The 20,779-nt window shown below is 34.2% G+C and overlaps 2 protein-coding genes across 3 annotated transcripts in view; one reads left to right on the top strand and one right to left on the bottom strand.

Moving 5' to 3' along the window:
- Window positions 1–20,779, top strand: part of LOC136810947 (zinc metalloproteinase-disintegrin-like EoMP06) — a 179,583-nt gene that overhangs the window by 39,766 nt on the left and 119,038 nt on the right. The window lies entirely within an intron of this gene.
- On the bottom strand, window positions 12,439–12,885 carry LOC136811036 (uncharacterized). Its single transcript, XM_067067639.1, has one exon. It carries the CDS (start codon window positions 12,883–12,885, stop codon window positions 12,439–12,441), a length of 447 nt encoding a protein of 148 aa, XP_066923740.1.

Here is a 20,779-nt window from a genome sequence, read left to right as displayed (position 1 = left end):
AGTTCTTCTACACATCAAACTCAATTATTATCAGTTAGAGAGGTGAGGTAAACCATGGCTGAAGAATTAGAAAGGCAAGCTGCTGAAGCAGCCATCCAGCAGCAAATGCAAAGTAAGTTCTCCCCTTGACACCTTGTAACTCCAGTGTCACAAGGCCTTGAGTTTTGAAAAATTTTTTTCTTCATTCCATATATGTGGAGGTTGGAAACATTGATTATTTCTTTGCCTAAAAGACAAAGACAGTTGGGGAATTATTTGAAAAAAATTCAAGATTCCATTTTTGTAAGACCTTATGTTTTTACCATTCCTTTGAACTTTTAAAGCTGTTGTGTGTGTTGGGTAGAAAACAGGTTTTCCCCGATTTGATTAATTATAACTTATATATTAATTTTTTTTTCAAGGAGAACGAGATCGTGCCGCCAAAAGAAGGGAGCAGCTCCTTGAAGAGGCGGCAAACGAGCAAATGCGTAAGTATTAATTTGCCTATTGCCACATAAATAATTTTGGTTAACAAATAGGGAAAGTATTTAACTCGTTTTACTAAGTCTTGCTGCCTATGACAGAGAAGGATTTGGTATGATCTCATTTCCAGGTTTCTGTTAGCTAAAAAGGAAAATCATCAGCTTTATTTCTGTCATGTCAATTATGAAGCATTTAATTATAATATTGTGATAGTAGATCTTATGTTACATTTCGTTGCTAAAGTTTTTGTTCAATATAACATTTTTTCTGTATGAAAAAGTATTTGTTTAAATTTACAGCATTGTGGTTCAATGAATACCAGACCACGAAACCCAACAACAACAACAACAACAACAACAATAACCACTCAAACAGGAGTAGTCATCACCAGCTCCAAAGGGATGAAGAGAGGGGGATGATGCATTTTGGTATGTGGGTCCACAGAGGGGGTTATCACATACACGCAGAGAATAGGGTGGCAAATGATGCAAAAAGTATGTTATTATTTCGTAATTTTCAAATGACTGATGAAAAAGCTTGTTTTTAATGAATCTAAATTGATTATCTTAAAGTGATTTTTGACATGCTCCTTCCCTGTTTTTGACTTTGAAACCAAAAATGCTAATACATATAGGGCTACATTGAGTAAACAATCACAATTACAATATATAATTTTTGTCTCAATAGCACGTGCATTTCAGCGCTATGCCAAGGCAAAGAAGAGGGCAAATCATCGCCATCCAACAACAATGCTAGAGTTTGGCAATTGGTGTGCCTGTGGTGGCTTGTTTTTTGATGTGCCAAGGAGCAGCAGCAGAAGAGACCGCAAAAAAAAAAGTTCCAGGTAAATAGACATAAACAAAACGTATCTTACTACCTACACTATATATATTATATAAATGTTGTATTAGGAAGATGAAAAGTTCATTCAAACATATCTTATCAAACAATTTAACCATAGTGTAGAGGTAAATTACCTTTTGTCCATGTCAATTTACCTATTATTTATATCATAATATTTTTTTATTTTCTTGCGTCCTCTTCTTTTCTTTGGTGCATCATAAGATAGCATACCACTAGCACATCAATTCCCAAACTTTAGCATTGATGTTGGGTGATGATGATTTGCCTTCTTCTATGCCTTCGAATTTACATATTAGTCATCTGCCACCCTATTTTTTGCCCACCTCTGTGGACCCCTTTTTCCAACTTAATCATCTACCTCTCTTCATTCCTTTGAAGCAGATGATGACATGAGTGTTTCCCTCCTTTGATGTAAACCAAAAACTCTTTCTTTGTTGTTGTTGTTGTTGTTGTTGTTGTTGGTTAAAAGTTACTCCTAAATTGAAAATTACACTGATTAAGTATAGCTAGGGAAATTTCTAGTATCTAATGGTATTTTTGTCTCGACCCTTCATCCGATTTACGATAGATATATGTAGTCATGATCATTTTACAGTTTTACAAATTATGAATATTGCACTATTGATCTTTCAAATTTACTTTACAATACTATCTTTCGTTAGCCTACTGATCTATATATAACATTATATATACATTATGTTCGAAATAAGCAGACGTATTTGCTACGTATTTGTATTGAGTCTATCACCCGTGCTACCTCCTGTACCTCATAGTACTCTTTCAATAGAATGCCAATTTTACATTAACATTATTAATTTTTATAAAGCCAACTTGTCAAAATAATGTTATTGAAAATTTTTACCATGTACTCTACCGTATGAAACTTCAAAATAGTAATTATAGTAATATGTACATTTTTTGTATATAGATAAAATTTCCAAATTATTTATTATGGACAAATCTTTCAGATATGACGTCTAACATTAAAGTTATCATATTGACTTTTATTTTCACCACCCAACATCTAAATGGTAACCTTTTTATTTCGACTACTAAATTGATATCGTGATGGGGATTGTAACTTTTGAAATACCGTTTCCCGTCATGATATTTGCTGAATCCTCTAATCCTGGAAATTAAAAAAAATTATATCATGGTCACACAGGTTTTTAGATGTTCAAATACCGGAATACATAAAAAAAATAAGGTTAATCATCGTCACCGTTTAATTTTGAAAACCGTTTTCCCGTCACTTTTTCGTCAAATCCCGTATATTAAAAAGAGTTCATCCCGTCACTTCGTAAATGTACAAACCCCCTATAGCTATAATTGGTACTACCGAATTTTTCGGTTTTTGCCTCCTACCAAATATATTTAAATCTCCGCAAAAATTTTAGGGCGTTTAAAAAACCTTTCGCTTGCGAACACGAGACTTTCGTATCGTGCGTAACAATTGATACAATTGATCCACATATCGGCGAAGATCAGAGATCTACATTTGTACCCTACAAATGATATAAGACCATTCTTAGGTTTTCTGAGCTCCATAACATAATTTTTAGGAAATAACCCAAAAATACTAAAATAAAACAAATAAAAGAATTGTTCATTAGGTTTGAATTTGGATAAGTGGGTCTGGTATAATTGCGTAACAATTGATACAATTGATCCACATATCGGCGAAGATCAGAGATCTAAATTTGTACCCTACAAATGATATAAGAACATTCTTAGGTTTTCTGAGCTCCATAACATAATTTTTAGGAAATAACCCAAAAATACTAAAATAAAACAAATAAAAGAATTGTTCATTAGGTTTGAATTTGGATAAGTGGGTCTGGTATAATTGACTGGCTTTAAACATGAATCTAGCTATTGCTAAATGCCACTGTGTGCTTAAAATTTGAAAATGCTAACAACTTATGAGCCGTAAGGTCATGCTCTGAGCTGAGAAAGATTTTGTGACATAATTTAAAGTGACATATTTTATGTTTATTGGTGACTAACTGTTACTTTTACACTGGAGAATTTATTGGAAAGTTGATTTGAGTTGTTTTGGTTGCTTTCGCTGGGATTATTTTACATCCTAGAGAGATTTCAATTTACGTTACCGAGATCAATAGATAAATTGTGGATTTAAATGCTGAGGAACTGTACAGCTTAAAGAGATTAACTTATCTATTATCAGATCTATAATTTACTCATTAACTTGGAGGGTTCTCCTTGAATTTCTGTCGAAACTCGAATCCAAGTTTTTTTGTTTACATTTGAAGCTGGGAACTTTTTCTCACACAAGAAGTACTTTTTTTCTCATAGCAGAAAATTGAAAAAATTTGTAACTTTTTTTTTTCGAAATGAATCGCATCATCATTTTGATATTAATGACTTTAATTGCTTTTGACACATCCATTAACACAACGTCGGTTATTGTTTCATCGAACAAAAAAACGTTTTACAATTCTTTTCGTATCAAGAGAACAAAATCCCGTGTTAACTACTATTCAAACTCAGATGCAACGTTTAACATAATTCTATCAGGTGATATCGAACGCAACACTGGCCCTGCACCGAAGTGTCCCGAATGCAACAAAGGCGTTGGTACAAACAGAAAACGTCTCGAATGCAAAGTATGTATGAGAATCACCCATCTTTCGTGTTCATCTATACCGGTAATCCAACACAACATTTACAATTCGAGAGCTGCGTACTCATGGTCTTGCCAACATTGCACCTTGACTATCTTACCATTTTACCATTCTAGTACGTTTATTTGTGAGGATGTCAATGAAAGTATACCTAATAACACCAACGACCACGAACGAAATCACCATCTTCAGGCATTACAAAACCATTGCGCGATGACCTCGATCGCTCACATCAACACTCAATCCCTATTGTCTTCGTTTGATGAATTTCGTATTATGCTGCTCATCTACAAATTCGATATAATTACACTAAGTGAGACATGGCTTCAGGACAACAAAGAACAGCTCGATTACGTTAGTGACTTACCCGGCTATTTACCTAAATTTCGTAACCGTCAAGGAAAAAGAGGAGGGGGTGTTGGTTTCTACGTCCGTGAAAATATCATCTCCAGAGAACGACTCGACCTAACGAAAAATTACAACCTCGAAGCACTTTGTCTTGAGTTTCAAGGACGCAACAAAAATACACCGTATCTCATATTAACTGTTTATCAACTAAGCTCAAAAGAAGCTCAAAAGCTAACTTGGCTTCTAGAGTTTGAAGGAATGATTGCTGATCTTATGACAAAATGGACAGGAATTATCTTCATCGCCAGAGATACAAACATCGACCTCCTCTGCAATGAAAAAGAATCGCAAAAGAGGTATAAAGAAATTTTATCTTGCTACAACCTTACTCAGCTCGTTAACAAACCAACTAGAAAGTCAAAAACACTCATCGACGACATTGTAACAAATATTCCAAATAAACTTGTCTTGACCAATGTACTCAAAACAGACGAAATCAGTGATCACAGTACGCCCTATGTTATAATGAATATCAAGAAAGAAAAATTCGAACCTCGTTATAAATTTATCCGCGATGAGAAAAACTTCAATCAAAATGACTTCAACCAGGATAATGTGTTGATCTCAAATGGCTCCCAATAAAAGAACTATTTGAATGGAACACTGTCAAATTAGGACATAGATCTAAATTTGACCCAAATCACCCTGAATACCTTAAAATTGACTTTCATATTCCAAGAAGAAATGTACGATCCGAAGACCAAGAACCTCTGGTTACTCCTGGTGAAACGAAAACTTTCCAGGCGCAAGCCCAGGTTTTCGATAAACTTCCAACAAATTTTAAAACTATAAAATATTATGAAAAATTCTCGGAAGAAACAAAGAAATTTTATTTAGATAAAGCTCTAGCAGAGTCTTTAAGCTCGTAAATATTTTAGTAACCACTACAGAGTGTCCCATGATAGATTCCCCCCCCCCAACAATAGAGTCAAATCTGTTGTTCTGAGGAATCTATTCTGAGACACTGTTCATATTTTTCTAAATATACTTTTCATCATGCAGCTATTCTAGGTCTTTGTTTGATCAACTTTCTCTTGCCCTAGTCTTGATTATACTTTCCAACACTATTTTCTAGTCTCGTTTCAATTACACCTTTAGCTTTGGTTATTTCAATGTTTTTCTCATTCAAGCCTCGTCTCCAATGCATTACAATTTTTCCTTAATAATTCATTCCAATTTTATTATTTTGTACAAAACTTTTTGAACGTAAAATATTTTAAAAACCTTATAAATCTATAAAGTTCATTTCCAAAACACTCCACTGTCTAGTTTGTGTTATGGAAAAGAGCTTTATAAATGTAAAATAATTTCACTCTTTATTTTATAAACAGTTTTTTAAACTTTAAGTTATAGGCAGAAGAACCATTTATTTATTTTATGGAAGCCGATTTTATGATTAAAAAAAAATAAAAAAAATTTAGTTATGAGAAGTTTGTAGACAACAAAAAAGGGAATTTATATGAAATACAGTATAGGCTACAGGCTTTGTACCTATTCCTGGTTCTCGCCATTTTTTGTATTTTTAGCATCATTGCATATCAAAAATATTTTTAGTAAAACAGTGTAAACATTTAACAAATCATAAGTTTCTAGATCTCATTAATGTTAAAAAAGTTTCTCCTATGTTTAGCAAAAAATAATGAACTAGTCTTCAATGTTTTTTGTTATCAGATTTGTATTTCGTACACAACGTCAGTGGGATCAAGACTTATGGCAATAACAACAACGAATACTTTCACTGTGCTTTGCAATCTCCCATCGCTGCCAGGAAAGCTGTTTGCTACTCACCGAAAAAGCACAAACTACTACATGATGTTTCAGAATCCAGATCGCCAGTTAAGATTACCAAGATGGGCTCAGATATCAACAGCAATGATATGATTGTAAGAGATGAATCTGAAATTGTTTTAGCAAAGGCCCCAAGCACCTTTCGTCGCATCAAAGCTAAAAAAAAGACTTAAGTCACATTTTTTTGAAAAATGAACTACTGTTAGATTCACATTTAAGGGGTCATTCTTCAGGTCTAGAAAGCCTTATCTACGAAAATTTGATCTCTTATACCTTGTCTCCCGGGGGGGGGGGGAGGAGGGGGCACTTAAGCAAAAATAGGTGCTGAGTATGTGCAGACGGTAAGCGTCGGCTTTTCACCTTTCAAAGTTTCTCTAAGGGTTACAAAAATCAGGAAATTTAGAAAAAAAATTTGATTTTGAGAGAAAAAATTACATAAAAGTCTCCCTAAGAGTAGGAAATTTTTGAAAATCAGAGAAAATTTTTAGAAAAAGTCTCTCTAAGGGTCACTTTTTCACTAAAATTTGGTCTCTCCAAGGGTCGGTTTTCGGAGGTCCCGTCCGCACATACCCCCCCGGGCCTTGTCTATAACCCTTTTTTTAATTAAGTTTTATTTGTAAGACTTGATCCACTTGAAAGTTTTCAATTCTATAAAGCCTTTAATACACATTTCAGAAATAAAATAGGTTGTTCCAGCGATTTTTAAATAGTTTCGGCTTCAAAAATCAATTTTATTGAAAATTGAAACATGCTTGATGGTGGGCATTGCTATTAATAATGTTTTTGAATGGAAAAAAAAACAATTTTAAGAAAAAGGTCCAATGAAAATCCAGAAAAACGGTGATTCCCGACAATTTCGGCCGGAAAAAAATTTTCTGAAAAATCGGACTCGGCCATGTTTTGGCCATTGTTAATACGCATCTTTGGGCAAAAAATCAGAAAAAACTAATGATAAAATTTCGAGAAAATACCAAAAAAAACAGTTTTTCCACCATATTTACGGCATTTTCGGGCGGAAAAATTTTTTTTCCGGAAATCGGGCTCCGTTACATTTTGGGCATTACCATTTTGCATCTTTGTGCCAAAAATCAGAAAAAAACTTATGAGCTAATTAATCTCAAGAAAAGCTAGTAACAGACTGACGAACGGACAGACGGACGGACAAAGGTTAATTTATAGGACCTCCAGGTAGGTCCAATAACAAGTTGAGGACGATGGGGGTAAAAGCTGGTCAATGGTTGAAATAGTTGGTATTACTGTGAGGGAAGCCTCACTAAGGATGTCAGAGATGGGTTGCGTTTCTTTCGTGTAGCCTTTTTTGAATTTGATGATAAGTTCAGCATCTTTTGTGTGGAGGTACTCCATGTAGCCAACACAAAGCTCATCATTATCCAATGTCTCAAGGAGAAGGGCTTTTAAAGCACTTTTACTTAGTTCCGAAATTATTACAAAACTACTCGACACACACGTGACACGACCCAAAGCAAATAAATTCTGCTTTCGGCCAAAATGACGTCCTTATCACAAGATTCAAAGTATTTTGAGTTTTGATCCGTTTTAAGTTGTAATTTTGAGATTTATGGAATTTTGGATTTTAGGAATTTCTACGATATTATTTTGAGCAGCGGTTTGATAGCCTTCATTTCTATTTACATAACTAGTGGGGGCTTGAGGCGTCTATAGAATCCTAATCCTTTCGCTTTGCGAACACGAGACTCGTTCTTCGTGTGTAACCCCTTTTACGATTGATAAATCATTTAAAGATCCTTTTTCTTAAAACTGTATGGAATTTTTAACTGTATGATTGTTAAACAATTCTTGTTACTGCCGTAGGGGCAGTATTTTTCTTTGTTTTTGTAAATAGTTTGTAATTAGATATTTTTTGTTTCTTGCTTGTATTTTATTGCTAGTTTATGTCATTAGGATATTTTAATTGTTGTTTGTTTAGGGTCTCATGTGTATTGCGTGTTTTGTACGATTGTAAATGTTCTGTCCCTTGTGAGATACGTCGTATTTGTGTCGTGATTTGTGAATGTAATAAATTGTGAGCAGTCTTGTGTGTACGCTCTGTGAATTCTGTCTGCTGTATATGGGTACTGTATGCAAGAAAAAGCTCCTCTTCTCAGTATTTTGAGACTTTAAGGAGATTGGAGAGTGTTCTAACCCCCAGATTGAAATTCTAATTTTACAGGCACTAGCATCAGGGTTTACAGCCCGTTTGCAGCAGTCCCACTAAAGAGTCTAAATCCTCTGAGAATTGGCGATCGGCCCCGGCATGTTGGAAATGATCTAAATCATTTTTTTAAGAAGTTAATACCTTGACAGGGTGAATAAAGTTATACAGGTCATGGCAAATAAAGATATGGTATGTTTTATTATTGTTCCCTTTACTTACATGCTGAGTGACCGAGTGGATAAGGCGGGGAACTACTGTGTTAGTTAGCGAGAGTCATTTTCGAGAGTTCGAATCCTATACGGTGCGTTAGAGTTTGTCTTTTTTTTTCAGCATTGACCAAACCTTTTTCTGGTTCTATGAGCTCTTATTGATATTTTTGAAAATTCCCGTTATATTTTTAAGAAACAAAAATTTTCTAAGTGGTGTCACCTCAGTGCAGTTTCACTCAAGTACAGTATTTCAAAATAGATCAGGTTGGTTAGCGGGTGGAGAGTTAAGAGTCAAGAGTCGACTTTCCCGTCTCTTGAAAATCCAGTATTCCAAAACTTTCAACTAAAAAATTGCATAAAAATTGACTTTCGTCTTTTTTTTTATTATTACAGTTGACGCTCTCTAATTCGACGTTCTATAATTCGATAACCTCCCGTTTTCAATGAAATTGAAAGTCACCGTCAAATTTCCTTAAGAAACTCTCATAAACGACGCTCTACTATTCGACATTCTATATTTCGATAAGCTCCCGTTTTCGATGAAAATTTGAAGTCCCTTGAAGGTTTTCCGCTCTCTAATTCGATTTCTGGCGTGTAAAAAGACCTTTATGGTAATAATCACAATCTTCTTATTTTAACGGTGCACAGGGCGTTTACTGTTGCTTTTAGAATTCCCTCCTAAAGAATTTCACTTAAAAAATTGTTAAAAATAGATCAATCAAGCAATATTCATAAAAATGTGAATATACACACAACCATTTCACCAGTAACCATGTCAACTTTTCAAAATCAATACTTTGTACCCTGGCCATGATTGGCAATTACTGCCTCAATGCGTTTCTCCATCGACAAAATAATTTTGTCTATTCTATATTTCGGGTAATTCAATAGGATATTTTTAACCTGCATTGCAAACTCCTCTTTTGTTTCGTGAGTTACTTGTTTGTCAATAGCTTCTTTGCGAATCTCTCTGATCGGGTTGAGATCTGGAGAGTAGGCAGGTATACAAAACAAGTGAGCACCAAGTTTTTCCAAAGCACGTTTGGCACGTCCTGAATTTTGAACCGGGTATCCATCCTGTAGAACACATTTAGATTTGGGGTTGATTGATAGGGGTGCATGTCACTAGTCCGACACTTTCTAGTCCGACAGTAAAATAGTCCGAATCTATAAAATAAATTTACAATTTAGAAGTCCTTTTTTCCGACGTCACTTTTGTCCGAAAACGAAATATTTTAGAGTGTCAAATGTTGAATAAGAGTTTTTCACTGAGATAATATTAACAAAAGTTAATTTTGGCGACATTTTGACATAATTAAAAATAAAGGACCAATCAAATTTGCATAAGGATTAATTTATAGCAAAAAGTACACTGTTGAAAATGCTGTGCAAGTAAATGGTAGGAGATACGCTAAATGAACCACAAAAAATAATTTCCATTTGTCTATTTAATGAAAAAAATTTTCTTGATAAGTGCAGCAAGCCAAGAACTAACCGTCGTTGAAAACGTTTCATCGCTGAAAGAAAGCGGTTGAAAAAAAAGATGGCGGATGCAAAATGAAAACAAACGAAAATGAAAGTGAAACTGGTTCTCGTTGGCTGTCAGCGTTAAATGTAAATTTAGTACAGACAAAAAGAACTACTTTGCTGTAAACTTTTCATTGCTCGCTTGCTGTGGATTTTGGGGAAACAACAGGAGCTTCAGGTATTTAATCCTCTTGGGACTGCCCCATTATCTGAAGTGATCCTGATTTTCAACATGTTGCAAGCATCACAGTCTTCTCTAATGCTTGGAGGAGACAGCGAACCTAAAGCCACATGCAGCCGCTGCTACAAAAAAAACAAGAGTATCGCTGGGTTGAAGAACCACCAAAGGGCGTGCAAAGTGATGGTTTAACAAGCACCTCCTATTACTGAACGGAGCCCACCAGACCCAGACCCACCGGATGGATTATACAAACACCCCCCAGAAAACATCAATCTCAATTGCCTCAATGAAGATGTACCCAACAGAGAATGTGGAATCGACATTCCAGTAGTCAATGCAGCCAAACCACATGACACCTTTTGTCGGGGAAACTACAAAGGATCAGAATACACGCAGACTCTGGATACCGTTTACGAAAAGATCGACTTCTGGCGACAAAATCTCTTCCGTCTACCATCAGGAAACAGTGGCAAAAGGTTTAAAATGACACTTATTCATCATCATTGTATTTACATTAGTCTCAGTCTATTAGTTTCATCTTTTCATTTCTAAGAGCTTTTCTGCTTTTCGATGTTCTAGTTTTTTGGTCGTTAGGTAACCCCATGCTATGGAGAACCGAACGCAATGTCGATGCCTGACTTGATTTTCAAAGAACTAAGATTAAATAAAATAGCTCTAATAAACAATTAACCATGTTTGACTACATCTATAGGTTTAAGCCCTACATTGATTGGTTACTAGCATAACTTTTATTTTCTTCACTTTAATGTAAATAGTATGATTTCAGTAGGGGGAATTCTTTTGTTATTTACTCTTATTGAGCATATTTTTAGATATTTTGTAGACAAAAAAGTTGTTCATTTTGAAATTATCTTTCCAACGGTATATAATATGTCAGGGTTTGAAAGACTTTCGATTTTGACAAAATTTTACCAAAAATGATGACGTCATTTTTCGAACTTGTTTGGCTTTTTACTCTTATTGAGTACATTTTCAGAAATTTGTGTAAGCAAAAAAGTTGTTCAGTTTTCAATTATCTTTCCAATGGTAAATAATATGACATGTTTTGGAGTGACATATTTGTTTGTCAACAAATGCTGACAGGGAGTGACAGGTGACATTTGTCTCCCCTTAAAATGTTCATCATTCTTGACCACTGTGCAAAATTTCACGATTATGTCACGATTTGCACAATTGTTATCCTAACTGACTCCACTAATTATATTTATACTATTACTGACGACGCTCGACGAAGAAAAGTGATATGTCTAAAAATAGGTTTTTTTTTCGTTATTTGGGGAAATTCCCTTTAACCATCTCCCTATCTCCTGCTTTTCTCGGAATTTGCTCATTAGTTTTTTTCTGATTTTTGGCACAAAGATGCAAAATGGCAATGCCCAAAATGTGACGGAGCCCGATTTTTCTTGTTCGTCGTGAATTACGGATTTTCGTTTTTTGGGGAAATTCCTAAACTGCCTAAAAATAGGGTTTTTTCGGACTTTTTTGATCTTTTTCATGTTTTGAAGACCATTTGTTTATTTTTTTCAGTCCCTATAAGTTTTATTTTATTTCCTTTTCTATTTCCATTCTATATTTATCATTAGGTAGGTCCATTATGCATTGTGCTTGTTTCTAATTTTTTGCACAAAGATGCGTTCGTTCCTTTGTTCCTTACCATGTTTTTAAGAACGCCATGTTTTAAGGATTTAAAACATGACGCTTTTTGAGACGGACCTCAAAACATGGCTCTTTTTAAAAAGGAACTGAAAACATGGCTCCTTTGGAAAAGGAACTCAAAACATGGCTTTTTCGGAAACTTAAAACATGGCGCTTTGAGAAAAAGACCTTCCCTGCCATGTTTTTAAGAACGCCATGTTTTAAGGATTTAAAACATGACGCTTTTTGAGACGGACCTCAAAACATGGCTCTTTTTAAAAAGGAACTGAAAACATGGCTCCTTTGGAACAGGAACTCAAAACATGGCTTTTTCGGAAACTTAAAACAGTGCGCTTTGAGAAAAATACCTTCAATCATGGCTCCTATGGAAAAGAAACTTAAAATATGGCTTTTTGAGACGGACCTCAAAACATGGCTCTTTTTAAAAAGGAACTCAAAACATGGCAAAAGGTCTTTTTCTCAAAAAGCCATGTTAAGTTCCTTTTCCAAAGGAGCCATGTTTTAAGGTCGATGTCTGATAGTTGCATGTTTCCAATCTATAGGTATTCTGCCTTGTTTCAGAGATGCATTGAATATTAGCACAAGGCTGTCCGCCAACTGGTCTGCACATTCTTTCAGGACTCTTGCACCTATCCCATCTGGTCCACTGGCTTTGTGAGGGTTCAAATCTTTTAGAGGTTTGATGATTCCATTTTTGGTTATGACAAGTTCATCAATTTTGACCCCACTAGGTGGTCCATTAGGGGTTGGGGTGGTACCATCGTCTTTAGAGAATACACTAGTGAATTGGTCATTAAGGAGTTCAGCAAGTTCTTTCTCTTCTGTGTGTACGACATTTTTATTATCAACTAACGGTGATACACCACAGATATCAGTCCGTTTTGACTTTACAAAAGTGAAAAACCTGTTATTGTTCCTTTTGTCTCCACCAATGTTATCATATAACATAATAATAAAGCCATCAATTAATTATCAATTGTTTAGAAATGGTATTACCTAGAGATTAATCTTCAATGCGTCTTTTACGTCATCAATTCCCCAATGTGTTTTAGCCTTAGCCATTTTTTTACGATTTGTTTCCATCTTTGAGAATTATTTAATTGTTTTAATAGATACTTTTAATTAGCTTTTTCATTCTAGATTAAATTCTTTTTTAATGTGTAGATACATCTTTCAACCTGATGATAAGCTATTAAAGACTCGAAAAGCTATGTATTGTCCAAAAGTTTGTTTATCAAAACGTGGGATGACACGCCATGTTAGTTGTAAACACCCAGAGAAAAGTGTGCAAAAACCCAAACAAAAACAAAAAGTGCAAAAAGTCACTGCAGAGGAAATCTTTCCGTTGGATAAGTTTAAAACCATCCTTGGAAACTGTCTTGCTATCCTATCCAAAGATGAATGTTATCCAACTGAAATCACATCAAGTTTCAATCATCACAACGTATCACCTTATTGTGAAACTCTTTATGATGTTATCAAACCGTTAGTGGTGTCATTTAAATTGAAAGGTGATGCTGAAAAAATTCTATCCATCATTCTTATGGTTTTTGCAGCAATGTTTTGAGATATGAACTTACAAATCATGTTTTGCCTTCTTATCAAAAGCCAAACTTGTGAAAAATACAATTGAGTTCAAGCTTACAGAGACCAATTTTACGGACAAAGATCTTCACATTATAAATTATTTGAGCGGTTGTGTTGTTGGAACATTTTACAGGTGAGTAAGATTCAAAATGTACCCTTGTGACTACCACAAGGACTGCTTAATTTTATTGGATGCATTTCGGTTCAAAGAATACCTGATACCTGTGAGCACAAATTTATTTACGTTAGAAACAGAGGTGGTTTATAGAAAGTTCGTAAAGGTGGAGTTACAGTACTCTCTTTAAAATTTGTGAAACTTATTTTGTATCAGCTACAAAAGATTTTGTTACTAACATTGATGCCAACCTAATGGCTGAAATGATGATACAAGACCCAATGGTTTTATCACAATTTGGAACAATTTTTAAATCTTGCGACCCTCAAATAAAGCGGGAAGTTGGTATGAATCTTCTGGAGGAAATGTTTATCTTTTATTTTTGCTTACGATCCTTTTCTTATGCAAAGCAACAGCAGCAAAAACATAAAATTGAAAAAGCATCCAATCGTAAAGGATCATTACGGAGTGATCTTAAAAAAGCATGTCCAAACTCTGGAAGGTATATAAATTAATGGTACCTTAAGGGAAGAAAATTATGCGAAATTTAATTTTGCAGATTACAGCTCAAAGTTCAGAAGTTTCGCAGGAATTTAATTTTGCAGTTGAGGAAATTTTTTGTTCATAATATGGCCTATTTTGCCCTAAAAATACAAATTTTAGGGTATTTATTTTGAATCCTGAAAATATTTGTGTTTTGCGGAATTAAATTTTGCGGATTTACCAAAAAACCACGAAATTATACTCCGCAAAAATTTCTTCCCTTAAGTTACATGAATCTATGGCCTAATCTTGTCAATCCCTGTCTAATTTTGTCACTATAGAATAATGAGTCTGCAAAATGATCAAAAATAAATTTCTTTAAAATTTCGTGAATCTATACACTTTTACAGTAAGAATTTTAAACTAATCTAAAATCTTGGTATGACAAAACTATACAGGGGGGTAACAAGATTAGACCGACCTACAGTATTGTAGTTATTCATATTTGACCCAAGACATTCGACCTAGCTATATTACCCACGTAAAATAATTGTTTTCATTTTAAATTAATTCTGTTCAATGCAGAGATTTTCTAGTCAAAATATAGTTTCAATGACTGAAAACTGTTCAAACAATTTGAATCAGTGAACTAAAAGTAACACAGAACATCTTTGAATAATTGTTCGAAATTTTTTTTGTGATTAAAAAATTTACTACAAGCTGCGAAGGGATCTAAATGACTAGAGATACTAATATTTTTAACATTTGTTCTCTCCTGTTTGTATGAATTCAGAGTATAACTTTTGATTTTAAGCTACCTATATCACAACGTGTACTCATAATTCTTTTTGGAAAGTATACAACATGTAACAATAAACTTAGAGCTTCTATTATTTGTATGTTTATTAAGACATTTAAACAAGTCAAAAAGAAGCAAAAAAATCAAAAGGAATCGAATTTAATCCTCAAAATACAAATCTATCGTATTCTCTTTATCGTTCTTAAAAACTGTTTATTTTCTAACACGATCAATACTCATTCAAATTTGGTATTATCTGTAGAAATTGAAAGGGATGTTTCCCTCAGTCTTATTCAAAACCTATGGTAAATAAATATTTTGAAAGTTTGATATATAAACACTTTCGGTAAGAACTGAGAGAAATTTCTTTTTTGCAAATCTCTCCTGGTTTGTTTTGATTTTGAGATTCCTCAAATTCCGATCTTCATTATGTGAGCCGCCTACTGGGGAGATAAGAGAAACAAATCAAAAAAATTCTGTCCGTAAAGTTGCGCGATGTTTAGTTTCTAATTCTCCATCATCAAAAAGAAAACAAACCAAAAAAAAAAGATCAATCCAAAATTGAAGTCTGCTTTCGTATTTTATGATGAAGACTTTTTCAGAAATATGTTTTTCTTACTGTTCGGGGCTATCAGCTAACAGGGATATAATTAGTGCAACAATTTTAACAGGTCTTAAAGGTGTTACCGACTCAATTTGTAATTAATTAATTACGGTATTCCCATATGAATTATATTGAAGTAATTTGCATAGTGTTTCGGGTTGTTACTCCAGGGGAATAAGGCGGGGTCGAAATGCTTGCAACGTTACTAATCATTTTCAGAAGCTCATTTTGGGCTCAAACGAAGCGTATAACTAATTAGAATAAGATTCAGTCTAGGCAGATGTTTTTTCATTTTGAAATTTTGCGCAACTCGCAAAAATCCTCAATTTTGCACTATTTTGATGACGTCATAAAAATTGAAATTCAAATAACTTTAATTAATTAATTAATTAATAAAACATTAATAATATGCATCTTTGGTGAAAGTTTGAAATTATCTTGATGATTCTATCAAAAGTTATTTGAATTTCAATTTTTATGACGTCATCAAAATAGTGCAAAATTGAGGATTTTTGCGAGTTGCGCAAAATTTCAAAATGAAAAAACATCTGCCTAGACTGAATCTTATTCTTATTAGTTATACGCTTCGTTTGAGCCCAAAACGAGCTTCTGAAATTGATTTGTAATGTTGCAAGAATTTTGACCTCCACGAACCCGCCTTATTCCCCTGGAGTATGTCGGAAAGTACCTTCGCCGCCTTATACCATAATTTTTATTTTTTATCAGAACCAGGTTTAAAAGAATTCTTAAATCGAGGGCAAAAAATATTAGAAAACTTGCCAAGCTTGAAAGCAAGAAACTTCAGAAACTGAATCCCTTTAAACATCGAAAAAAATATTACGCATTTTGAGGAAGTAAGAACTATCTATTGCTGTAGTAACAAAATGAGACTGTTGCTAAAAATTCTAAAAAGTTTTGGATGACATGAAATCCAGAGAAAAAATTTATTTCGTTTCACCATTCGTTTCAAAATATTATCTTTTTTCAGTTCAATTATCTTCTTTTCTTAAGTAATTAAAGTTAATCAGACATCATTATCTGAATATATTCGAAACGAAGTCGAAACGAAGTCTAAACGAAAGCTAAACGAAACATAAACGAAGCTTTCGTTTCATTTTCGTTTAAAAATGAAACAATATTTGGAGACGCTCCCTTAGGGCTTTGTGATAGTACACGTTTTGTACACGTGTTTTATTAGAACCCAGTTTTGAGACTGAAATTCGTCGAAAAATTAAGAACATCGTAAGAACATCCCAGCAGAGGAATGAAAAGAGATGGAAAATCAGCTTCTTGAAAACAATGGAAAAACGGCTCGTCATATACCAGGTCTCTTGCCCTTAAGGGAGTTTATGTCGAGTAAATAGGTTTCTTTTGTTGTCGCTATAAAAAATCTGCATAATTAGCGTGTTGTGACAAAATTCTTTTGTTTCAAGCCTGATTATGCGCAAACTTTTAGGGCTTATATTTTGGGTACACCTGTCCTATACGCAGAATTTCCTAGCGATTTACTGACATAACTTCATCTTGACCGCACCATAATATGGAAAGCTAGAGCTCGAGAAAATTATAACTTCATCTTGATTTTACTCGACTTCTGACAGTTTTACAAGAACCAATTTAATATCATTGCGTTAAGAATTTCTTTTGCTATACATTGGTAAAAATTTTGCTCCTTATTCTTAAAAATTGAAATAGTAATCGGCAAAAAAGGAAAAAGTAATTTTCATTTTTATCGTCAAATCATGTAGAAACCGTCCAATTTGTATGGCGATCCGTCTTTTCTGGACTTTCATTTAATGACCTAATCAACGTTTTTACAATAGAATTTTCAATAGAAGTGATCGTTGAACTTTGAGTAATCAGAAAAGCTGTGTTTCCATCTCTTTACATTCCTCTGATCCCAGCCTCAGTTTGGAAAGCAATGACACTATAAACTTGTCTCCAGCAGTTTTAACCGAACTTAGGGATGTATTTTCTGTCAAATATTGTCCAAATTTTACCAATTTTAAGTGCTCTTTATTTTGCATAATATTATTGATTTAGAGTAGTAAAAATCAAGAACTCGTTTAAGAACATTTTAGGCTGAAAATTTCTAAACAATAGGCACATCCAGGCTCAGCCGAATTTTAGGTGTAGTTTAGTGTTGGATGTTTGTTATTTTAAGAACCTTTTTGCTTATGTGCAAACATAAGACTCGTTTTGTGCGTACACCCTTTAGTATAATCACTGAGTTTCTCATTAATAGCAGCACCAAAAACCAGAAAACAAGCTGTCGATGTGGCACCATCGCCACCGCTTCCTGCGGCACCCAGCACTTCTGCACCACCACCAACGCTTGAGACCAATCGTAAGTTCAACCACTGTCGTCTTTGCTACGTATCCCTTACAGTAATAATAGCTCGAGTTCTAATTTAGTAACTTGTTTGATCAAGTCAATCCGTATCTATACTTTTGTCTATAAAAGGGAAAATATGATAATTTTCTATGTGCTGTCTAGCTAGTACGGACGAGAACGAGCGAATTATTAACATTCTTGTCTTTTCTCTTAGCAGCTCCTGTGATACAAGTAGTGAGCGTCACCAATGTACTGCAAGATCATTCTACTACAATCTTCGATCACGTAAAAGTAAGTAACACAAAGTTTTTCCCTGTTTTTATTACTTCTTTGAATAGAAAATAGCTTTACAGACAGTTTGCATCACTTGATTTTAAAACTTTTAAATTAGCACCTGTTTTATAAATTTGGCTTGAATTTCTCGCCTGTATAGTTACTCTAGAAGAATTACGTTTATTTTAAATGGTGATATTCTTAGATTTTTGGGGAAAGTCATCCTAAAATATTGTTGTGGTATTCTTAGGTTAGGATCCAAATTCAACCTATGTCTGACATGTTATAGTACATGAGACATAAAATGGCATTTTATGAAAGTTTTAAAACTTACCAAATTCGAAATTTTTTGGTTAATTTCATCATGAATATTATTATAATGTATATTCTTCTAAAAGCGCGTTCTTCCGAACAAAGTCTTGAAGGAGAGGAGATTGTCTCCTCATTGGCGAAGAAAAAAATGGCAAAAAAAAACTAAATTTTTTACGGTCTACGCTAGATAGAACGTGGGGGGCCCTGTATGGTTTGCAGGGCAATTATGGCCAAAAAGGCAGGTGAAAAGCATACATTGGGTGTGAGTTTCGAATTCAGCATGAATAATCTTTGCAAAAAGATGGGTACAAACAAGTTTTGTACTCAAACATATAAAGAAATAAAAGTTTCAAAGTTCAAAATTAAGTAGAGCACGATTGACGTCAAAATGTGTCCAAAACGTAATAAATTTCACAGGATTTTGAACCTTAAACGACCATATCTTTTTGTGTGTTTGGTTCTTCTCGTGGTATACTTTCTTGCTCAGAATTTCATGCTCTATCCAATTGTGACAACAATTTTTGAATTTTGTTGAATTCGAAACAATCATATGCAGTTGCGTCCCACGAAAGATACAACGGATTTTAAGGGGTTGGCTCCCTATTAGGTAGGAAATTAATATCCTAGAGTATTTTTGGTTTATTCTGCAAAATGAAGATGATTTTAAGACCCTGCTCGTTTATAGCTCGTTCCCTGCGAGTCTGCTCTTTGCTCAAAGGCGAGCATTGTCAATTTTAGCAGCGGAAAGGCTGTGAAATTTAACAACGTTGCAGAATTTGGCAATGTTAAAGTTTCAGAACTCTTCAACGCTGCAGTTCTATGCAATTTCCCGAACTATTATAATAGAAATGGGGTGACACTACTTTTTTCACGAGCCTCTGCATGATTAAACAAATATAATCACCTCTTGCCATTTTTAGCTCAAAAGAAACGGAAAAGGTACCCGTCCTCGTCATCAACACCACGTCCAACAAATAAAAGTAATTTCGTTATTTTTATTCGTTGAGATTTACCAAACGTTATTATGAAGCTTGTGTACCCTTCAGTAACGTAACTAAAATTCAAAATCGAAATTAACGATAACATTGATTTCCTACACCCAAAACTGTTTAAATCAAGTCAGGCAAACTTTCCGACTGGAAATCCGCGAATTGTTTTCTTTTCGTATCCGGAAATTTTTATTAGTGTCATTATTTTAATTTTCAGCAGAAACAAATCTTCCAAATTGGAAGAAAGTTCGTTTCGGTATGTTGATTAATTTGCTTTTATACTATACACATTTACATGAATGGCTTGTTATGTCGACGTGATCCAGTGTTAAGATACAAAGATAATAATATTCATAATTCTTGTTGACAATGGGGCAAAAATCTACTTTATTTCAGCTTATCCTACACAGGCGGGAATTATTTGGCCATGAGAAATTATATGATGAATCTACATAAAGTATATGTCATGGGGGTAGAATAATTTCAAACGCTAAACTTGTATATTTTTTGTCATGTATCACATAAGGCAAACAGTTAAGCTAAGCACTACCCAACTTATCTAATTTACTTTGTCAGCATCGCCGATGGTATCATTTTGCTGCGTGCCGTGTTTGACACCATTAGCCAGATTGCTGCCTAATTGTCAACCAGGTACGTTTTCTTTAATTGTTTGTATTTGTCGTTGTTTTGCGGTATATTTTATCACCTTCAAGTATCAATACATGCCATTACGAGTGAACCTTCTAGGCAGCTCTAAGAAAGCTTTGCCACTCTTTTCGACATGCTCACTTGTTGTTAGCAAGCATTTTCTCCGTCTTCAGATTCCATTAGAAATATTTCCTCATTGACTTACCATCGAATGTAACAGTGTAAGAGGCAAGAAAAATGTTTTCAAGAAAGTCGCTTTTCAAGAAAGTTTAGAAGTACTTTAAGCAAGAGGCAAATAAGCTAAGAAAAATGCCTTCGATTTTTTTTGTTATTTTTTTTTACAGAAGAACTTGAAATACCACCACTAGAGACAGAGGAACCACCAAAAAATACTCGTCCAAATGACCCTGTTGTCGTGGGTAAGATGTTATCCGTTTTTCAATTCCTTCGAAAAAATTCGTTTGGTTGATTCACGAAGATTAATACCCTTGGAATACAGTTCAAAACCCGGTTTACTGGTGTTGAAAGAGTGCCAACTAAAATGCATAATAAATAAAGGCGTCTATAAAAAGATGCATAATTTGTAAAAAAAGTTGCCGAAGAGGGCCTCAAAAACTTTCTATTACCAAAACAATCTGTTTTCTGCAAGAAGTAAGATGTACATTTTTCTTGAAATGTTTGTTCTCCAATTTCTCCA

Source organism: Clytia hemisphaerica, unplaced genomic scaffold, assembly GCF_902728285.1.
Source record: "Clytia hemisphaerica strain Z4C2 unplaced genomic scaffold, Clytia hemisphaerica genome assembly, whole genome shotgun sequence".
In the NCBI taxonomy this organism is placed as follows: Eukaryota; Metazoa; Cnidaria; class Hydrozoa; order Leptothecata; family Clytiidae; genus Clytia; species Clytia hemisphaerica.
This window is presented reverse-complemented; position numbering and strand designations above follow the sequence as displayed.

What these genes read in the sequence shown, in the direction of transcription:
- LOC136811036 (XM_067067639.1), bottom strand. Translation starts at nt 12,885, where the DNA reads ATGTTATATGATAACATTGGTGGAGACAAAAGGAACAATAACAGGTTT.